We start from the raw sequence: 8,723 nt of genomic DNA on the forward strand, positions 1-8,723 counted from the left end.
TTAAATGTATTGCGGACCCTCTGTTTTTAGGTTTTATTTTTTTCATCTTGACTTCCTTGGAAATGCTAGCAAGAAGTCAGTTCAACAGATGTAACTTATAGTGAGATTCGAGGCGGTGCAGTATTAATATCAGAATCCCTTAGTTTTGATTATTAATCCTCTGGTTGACCCCATATTGCATTTCTTCATCTTAAAATGATGCACAGTCTTTATGTGAAATGTACTGTCTTCTTGATATTTATCAACCCATCAGTTTGTATTTCTGGGTGTTAATAAAGTTCCAACTTTTGTATTGTAACATTTTTGTGTTTTTTTTCTTTAGTTTTTCAGACAACTCAAACTTTTAAACACTTGTAATGAGTGTGTGTGTGTGTGTGTGTGTGTGTGTGTTGTAAGAAGTACCACTTTTAACAACTTCATTAATATTGTTTTGTATCATAGTAATAAAGGTTAGTTTTAATGTCTGTATCTCCTCCTTATTTAATCTGGGATGTTCTTTTCTAAAAACCTCAGGATTGTGCAAGTACTTGGTGAGTTTAGAAGGTAAGTGAAACACTAAACAGAAAAGAAAAGAGACAGATGTGTGTTTTCTGTTAATACCATAATTGCAGTCATCTTAAACAAACACATGACATTTCTTTGGCACGATTGCTTTTTCACTGATTTGAAACTTTAATGTGTGGTACAACAATTCTTCTAGTTAAATAGAGCATAGAAAAAAAATACATTGTGTCAAGTTCCCTGGTTAATAAATGGGCTGTCTGTGTAAAAAGCATAAATGGCTGTTTGTCTTGGTGTATTGGTCTTGGTCTAGATCAATCTGCTGGGACATCTGATTTGAGGACAATCACTTGCTTTTCCAAAGGACACTGACAACCAGACATTAGATGCCACAGCCCTGGCCCACGGTATCCCCCCACCCCCCTCCCCCCATGCATGCGGTGGGCCTTCTGTAGAAAGAGAGCAGCTTAATGAAGGTGACAAGGTGAAAATAGGGTGATTGATGTGCCGGTGCTGTGAGGGCATGTATAACACCACCTACCCAAGTGTTGAATATAAGGAGGCTTTGAAGAATCTACAATAATTGTGTGTTGTTTGTACATGAATCACAATGTGTTACTTCAGAGGTGTGATGTTTTCAGGTTTTTTTTTTCTGCGCTGCAGAAAATTGTAAAACTACTGTGAACTTGGTGGATCTGTCCAGATCTTTGACTGGAAACTATTTCTATGAATGAGTGGTTCAAAAATGTGTAAGTGAAAAGCTGCCATATTTCAGGTCCCAAAGTCAAACGAACACTGAGGGATCACTGAGAGCTAAAAACGGTCTAACTTCTTTCATCTTTAATAAAATGATCAGCGTTGCTGCTTTACCGGGTTTAACAATTAAGTTTAACATCCAGGCATCCATGAAAACAGAGTTTATTCAATTTAACTGAGTTAGAGGTTAGCAGGAAGTTAGCTCGCTAGTTTCCACCTAAACATGATCATCATAAGCAGTGTTACCAATTCATACACTGGTTTATCATCTAGACTTTTTGTCTCATGCAGCACCATGATCAGGTCCAGTTTTTATTTCATCTTTGATTTTTCAGCTGCTGTGCCTGAGCAGCCTCCCAGAGACCCTTTGTTGCAGTTAGTCTTCCTCCAGAAGCCATCTGGCTGCTTGATCCAGCTCTGGCTGCTGCACCGGGAAAGAGCAGTGAGGAGGTGGATTGATAAATGAAATTCATAACAAAAATTCATAATGGACTTTTTCCATTTAGGAATAATAAAAATCAGCTTTCTTTTTAATTGCTATTAACTGACAGTCAGATAACCAGCTTTTAAAAACATATTCATAAACACTTTGCAGTCAACAAAATTTGCACAGAGGTTATAGACGAAATAAAAAGTATCACGTGTTTTCTAGGTGTGTTTATAACTCTGTTATTGTACATATTCTGTGTTATACATCATAATCATTCCAGTCTCTCTCTCTCTTTTTTTTTTTACTGTTTTAATCTTTATAAAACTCTTATTTATTTATTTATTTTTGTGATTTCTGCTGCCCTATTGGTCTGGTCTCTCTTGAAAATCTGAGAATGTGATATTCATAATAAAAGGATTTAAAAGTTTACTGCCAAAAAATTATTAAACTTCATAACAGAAATGTGCTAACTGGCTTGAAATAGATTGAAACTGTTATGAGATTGCTTCAGGGAGCAGACATGACACCGTCTTTTAGGTTTCGCCATCACTTTGTATTATGCGCACAACACCACCCTCCTCTGGCTTCCACGTGAACTGCACCTTAAACATCAACTGTTTACAAATGTCATGACACAAACAAACGTTTCAATACCGTAAATCACTTTTTGGACTGCGATCACTTTTTGGCACAACATCGGCTCTGATAACATTTAAAGCGCATTGAAAAACTATTCTTTAATGCTAAAAATCCATTATCAATTGTAATTATTTATTTATTAATTTAAATTTCAGATATCGATCTTCATTTTTGTAAACTGGTGAATTAATGATTTTTTTAAAGAATTAAAACGACAAAGTTTGGCAACATATTTTATAAAGGATGAATAAAACAGTAAAATAAAGTGAGAACATATATAATTTTTAAAAAGCTATGATAATTAGACGAACTTTATTTTAAATAAATAAAATTGATTTTCGGTGGCACTGGGAGTCATGGTGATGATGACGTGTTTGAGTGCAGGTATAAAAGCAGGAGGCAAACTTGGAATTCGGGTTTCACGTTTGAGCGCAAACAGGAGCTTTTTCCCACTAGTGCTGTGAAAACTCGGATTTTTCAAACTACAGCCAACGTTTGAAAATCTTCAAGAAGGATTTGCAAAATGACTTCTACAAACTTCAGTCGCGAGATGCACCTGCTCTCCCTTTTCATTGAGGAGGTGATAGATCAACGCTATGGTGAGTACAGCAGGCTAATATGTCAGAGTGCTAGCAAACAAATACAACTTAGATTTTTGTCTTTTATTGTTTGGAAGTAGGACTTCATGAGTGTTAACATTTAGGATGAGATGTTTCATACTTGAGTAACATCAATTTTAACATGTGCCAGTACACTATAAAGATGGCGCCATGTTTTTTTTTAAATCGCTGGAAAAAAAAACAATTGAATGCACGCGCCCTGGAAACGACGTAAGGCATTGGAGGACGCTGACGTCAGCGCGCGGCCGTTTTTGCATGTAGAGGGTTTGAGTTGACATGTTTGGGCTGCTGGCGCTGAGTTATACGTGAAAGTTTCATAGATTGTGAATTTTATAAAGCTGGAGAATGGAGTTTTAAAAGTTCACAGAGTCGCTGGATGAGTTTGAGATTGAAACAGTGTGTGCCTGCAATAAGGAGGTGGGAGGTTTCTCACCTAAATGTAGCTGCTTTATTCTCAAAATATCGATGCTCAACTAATATGAAGATATTACTCCTTAATGTGAATGCGTATTAAAACCTCAGTGAAAGTCCATGCAGCCTTACACCGCATGAAAACTTTTACCAAAAAAGGTGAAGGCTTTCATAAACAATGAGTTCTGCTGGGAGCTTCTTACTGTTTGTGTGTGGAAGAGCTTATGATGATGTAAAGCCATGTCTGGACAATTTAAATTCAGGCTTTAGTTTGTGTGATCACATGATTAACGTACACGCATGCTTTGCTTTCTCGTAGCTGAGCTGGTGAGTCCAATCACTGCTCCTCAGATGGTCGTCATTAACTTGAGGAACCGTGAACTGAGCAGCAGCCAACTGGACTCCATGTCCCACCTGGTCCTCACTCTTTACCATAACCTGGTGACGGGGTCCAAGGACTTTCCTTACATACCTTTTAAAGGATTGTTCCACCGGGACCAGGTGACGACACCATTTGTCCATGTGAGGCAGAGCCAGAGAGAGAACACCACTCCTTCTCCTCCTACGGACTCACCAGCTGGCATGATGCTGCCGCCTGCGGGCTCCAGCTCTCATCCACGCTTCCTGACTCCAGTTCTTCCAGAGAAAGCGGATCTTGCTGTGCTGAAGGCAGATCGGAGGAACTGTGTCGGCACCTTGACTGTCGACGGCCTCCTCGTCACCAGAGTCATCTCCACTGTTTACCGAACAGAGGACACTGAGATGACGAACCGCTGGAGAATAACAGACTACAGCGCGGACGGCAGAGTTCTCACTTCGGTGCTCTGCCGTTTTCTAAATATGTCGGCAAAGCGTGCTAAGAGGAAGGCTCCGGAGGAAGAGAGCAGCATCCGGAGCCCGACTCCAGCAAGGAAGCGCTTGAGATTATAATATACAGTGAAGCATGTCGAACGTCAGCAAGCCTGAACAAAGTGGTAAGTAGTAAATAGTGCTTAAGGTTGTTTCTAAAATAATGTCCTAAAATATTTGAAAATCGTCGAGGTTTTAACTTTTATTCTTTCTTTTCTGCCTCTTGTTTCTAAAAGTCAGGAAAATGAGTCACGCTGCGAAGAAACACCACACAGAAGATTTTCCCTCAGTAAAATGGTAAATATATTCATCTTGTTATGACGTTTGCTCACAATAACCAGGAGTGTTCCTGTGTTTCTGAAGTGATTCACTCTCATTTGGTGTTATTTGATCCAAAGACAACTGAGGGTCTTCAGAGCAGCGTGAACGGCCGTCACCTGAGAGCAAGACAGTCCTGGCGCCTTTGTGGTTCCCTCCAGGTACTCCAGCTTCATCCCACAGTCCAGAGAGATGCAGTTAGGTTGAATGTGAGTGTGAATAGTTGTCTGTTTCTCTGTGTTAGACTGACCTGTCCAGGTTGTACTCCTGCCTCTGGCCCCATAACAGCTGGGATGGCTCCAATCTTGAATTGGATAAGCTGAAGAAATGGATGGAAGGATGATCCAAAGAGAAACATCAAAGGCCCTCTCACAAAAAAAAGATAAGAACTCATTTTACACATTGTTGAAACATCCTGAAAGTTATTTGTTCTGTTTAGAAACTTGTTGAACTGTCATTAGAGTTTGTTTCGACTTGTTGTTCATTTCTTATTCGGTTCAGCTGTGTTTCTATGTGTCCTTAGTTCCCATAATCAGCCTCCTGTGTGTAAATATTGTGTCAGTCTCCCTTTGTCCCTTGTCAGAGTGTTAATCTCCGTCCCCTCGTGTTTCCTTGCCTCAGTAGTTCTGTTTCCTATAGTTTTCCCCCAGTATAGGTTTTGGTTTGACTTTTTCAGTTCCCTTTGTCAGTCTTTGTATTTAGTATTTCCTCATCAGTCTCATCACTTTCCTCTGCAGAGAGAAAACATAAAAAGACCTGAAGAGGTCTTTTTATTGTTTTCACCAAATAACACCAAATGAGAGTGAATCACTTCAGAACAACGGGAACACTCCTGGTTATTGTGAGCAAACGTCATAACAAGATGAATATATTTACCATTTTACTGAGGGAACATCTTCTGTGTGGAGTTTCTTCTCATCTTGGCTCTTTTTCCTGACATTTAGAAACAAGAGGCAGAAAAGAAAGAATAAAAGTTAAAACCTCAACGATTTTTTAATGTTTGGGATATTTTAGAAACAACCGTAAACACTATTTACTACTTACCACTTTGTTCATTCTTGCTGACGTTCACTCTCCTCATCTTCTCTCTAAAGGAAGATGCAAACGCTCTCATTGTGAAAGATAAGTATACATCCATCTAACCTGCGACTCTGTCACAACTCTGATCAGCAATTCTTTCAGGTTTGTCTGTTTTGATGATGTTATTAATTGTTATTATCCTTTATCCAGGTAACTTTCAGAGAGGAGCGGAGGGAGGAGCGAAGCCAGCGTGCTCTGTAAACTCTCATTAAAAAAAAGATAAGTAGATATTGATTTTATATTATTATGACAGCTCCTCAGTGAACACTTCCTCTAGTTGCTGAAATCATTTACTAATTTTTTTCTTCCCATTTGTCTTTTGTTTTTCAGAGAAAACAGAGAGGAGACAAGGTGACATTAAGACCTAAGACAGGACGGATTGAACCCTTTCTCGTAAAAAGATAAGTATTCACTCTGCTTTTAATCAGAATATTGATAAATATCTAAAATTCTGCTCACCTGGTTGATAAAGTTACTAAAACGATTCCCTCTTTACTGTCATTTGTCCTTTAGAGAGAAGATGAGGAGAGTGAACGTCAGCAAGAATGAACAAAGTGGTAAGTAGTAAATAGTGTTTACGGTTGTTTCTAAAATATCCCAAACATTAAAAAATCGTTGAGGTTTTAACTTTTATTCTTTCTTTTCTGCCTCTTGTTTCTAAATGTCAGGAAAAAGAGCCAAGATGAGAAGAAACTCCACACAGAAGATGTTCCCTCAGTAAAATGGTAAATATATTCATCTTGTTATGACGTTTGCTCACAATAACCAGGAGTGTTCCCGTTGTTCTGAAGTGATTCACTCTCATTTGGTGTTATTTGGTGTTTGTCTTTGAAAGGAGAGGAGCAGCAACGACACTGGGAGACAAACAACAGGATGATCCAAAGACAACTGAGGGTCTTCAGAGCAGCGTGAACGGCCGTCACCTGAGAGCAAGACAGTCCTGGCGCCTTTGTGGTTCCCCCAGGTACTCCAGCTTCATCCCACAGTCCAGAGAGATGCAGTTAGGTTGAATGTGAGTGTGAATAGTTGTCTGTTTCTCTGTGTTAGACTGACCTGTCCAGGTTGTACTCCTGCCTCTGGCCCCATAACAGCTGGGATGGCTCCAATCTTGAATTGGATAAGCTGAAGAAATGGATGGAAGGATGATCCAAAGAGAAACATCAAAGGCCCTCTCACCAGCTTTCATTTATTAAATTTGTCTTTACTGAACGATTTCTGGTGTGTATTGCATTGATACTCAGACAACAGCTCCTCTTTCTGTTTGTGCTGGAAGATTCAGGCAAACACATATTACATATAGATTGTTATGATATGACTCAGTTTCACATTTAGTGCTATATGAGAATGATAAGGTCCAGTTTAAGTATTGCTAGTGTCTAATGAAATGAACACGTGATTTTCAGATCCAGCAAAGTGAATATTTTTCACTGTGGATAAATTACATGGAAACGTTTAATGAGTCATCAGCTATTTCTTTACAAAGATGATGTGATTAAAGGTTCTCAACATGCAGGTCAGAAGTTTTGCTCCATCCTGGATGTTAAATGCTGATCAATGTTTACACATATCTGCACATTTCTAACAGCTCATTTCACAGGTCATCAGTCTCCTGACTGCATATGCAGAGTTTTATCATCACGTGTTCATGGCAGACAAACATAATTATGAATTCTTGTTTTAGTTCCATTCAGTCACTCAACATCAGGTGTCTGCTTGTCCTGAGCTGTGAGAACTACAGTGAGTTTCTTTCCTCTTTAGCTTAGTATTAATAAACCAGGTTGTAGGTGGGCACCTGCATCAAGGAGTCAAGAAGCATATTTTACTGTTTAATGGTGAAAATAATGGATTGTTGTTCATTTGTTTAATGGAAAGACTGAAAGTGTGGCCTGGTGTTGACTTACACTTATTCAAAGTGATGAAGTACCAACAGATACTAAAAGTCACAGCCTGAAACACGTCAACTGCTTTATTATTTCTGGTTTTAAATAAACTGTAAGAGCAATGTGCAACAACAAAGAAAAAATCCCTTAAATAAAACAGTACCTAGTTCATATGTTTTAAGTTCTAACTACTAAATAAAACACAAAAAATATCAGAGAAATGCTTCAGTACTGTAAATTCATAGAGGTAGGTGCAATAAGGGAACATGATTTGTAAATCAGTCGAATAATTAAGTAGAATAATTTGTTCTGAAAACTGTAAAACTGTGTAAACTCTTTGGTAAAAACAGGAAGAACTACATTTGAAAATGAATGATTGGAATCCAAACATTTGACTTTTGTTTTTCCTCAATACTCCATCCTCCTCTTAACATTTTTGTTTTCCAGCTTTTTTAGAGGGAAAATCATTTATTACATCACTGCAAGAAATCTGATGGCCAACTTTGTTATTAATACTTGTTACTGTCGGTCCACTCAGTCTTTCTTGTGCCGTGGAAGGTCTGTGGTAGTTGTTTAAGTACACAGTGAAGGGCAGATGATGCTGCCGTCTCCCTGTCTGCTGTGTCCTCTCATCTACAGAAGTCTGGACTCGTGAGCGAACGTGCCAAATAAGAACTAGCAAGTATGCATGTACGATCTCTTTACTTGGTACTGAGAGATGCCATCTAAAGGAATCGACTCTGGACTAAAGCAGTTTTAACCGTTTCATTGTTAGCCCCGCCCCCTAACTCTGATGGGTGAGGTTGACGGATGAAATAAATTCATCATCATCATCACAGTAAACATGGAAAAAAAAAAAATTAATTTTTCCTAAAAATGAATGAGTTGGTTTTAAATGAATTAACATTTTAATTATATATAATATAATATAATAACTCAACATTTTTCTGGTTAGGTTCATTTGGACATCGAGCAGCAATAGGCTTCTTCACCACATCTAAAGGAGAATCACACTTTTGGCATAGAGGGAACCTTAACAGGTCTCCTGGCACTGCCATTTCTTGCCATTAAGTAATCTTTGCCATCACTGTTATTTTCTTTAACATTTTTAGTTCTGAGCGAGCTCTCAGTAGCTTAGGCAACTCATTTTTCTTATTTTGAAGTTTAACATTTTCTTCTTGTCTCTGTTTTAACGCTGCACTAAGCTCACTGTCAGGAGGAGGATTCTTGGACCTTTGG

General features: G+C 38.5%; 1 protein-coding gene across 5 annotated transcripts; it reads left to right on the forward strand.

Moving 5' to 3' along the window:
* Positions 1–2,638: 2,638 nt before the first annotated feature.
* On the forward strand, positions 2,639–6,780 carry LOC120718375. 5 transcript variants are annotated; one of them, XR_005692467.1, is made up of 5 exons: positions 2,640–2,925; positions 3,677–4,331; positions 4,443–4,503; positions 4,605–4,685; positions 4,769–4,875. XR_005692467.1 is itself a non-coding variant. In XM_040006900.1 (2 exons), exons 1-2 carry the CDS (start codon positions 2,850–2,852, stop codon positions 4,285–4,287), a joined length of 687 nt encoding a protein of 228 aa, XP_039862834.1. In that variant the 5' UTR covers positions 2,639–2,849; the 3' UTR covers positions 4,288–4,336. The 5 variants fall into 5 exon arrangements, 1 of the variants encoding a protein (XP_039862834.1); XR_005692469.1 differs by lacking the exon at positions 2,640–2,925 and adding an exon at positions 3,032–3,363; XR_005692468.1 differs by lacking the exons at positions 4,605–4,685; positions 4,769–4,875 and adding an exon at positions 6,440–6,780.
* Positions 6,781–8,723: the final 1,943 nt, after the last annotated feature.

Source organism: Simochromis diagramma, unplaced genomic scaffold, assembly GCF_900408965.1.
Source record: "Simochromis diagramma unplaced genomic scaffold, fSimDia1.1 OVJJ01000528.1, whole genome shotgun sequence".
In the NCBI taxonomy this organism is placed as follows: domain Eukaryota; kingdom Metazoa; phylum Chordata; class Actinopteri; order Cichliformes; family Cichlidae; genus Simochromis; species Simochromis diagramma.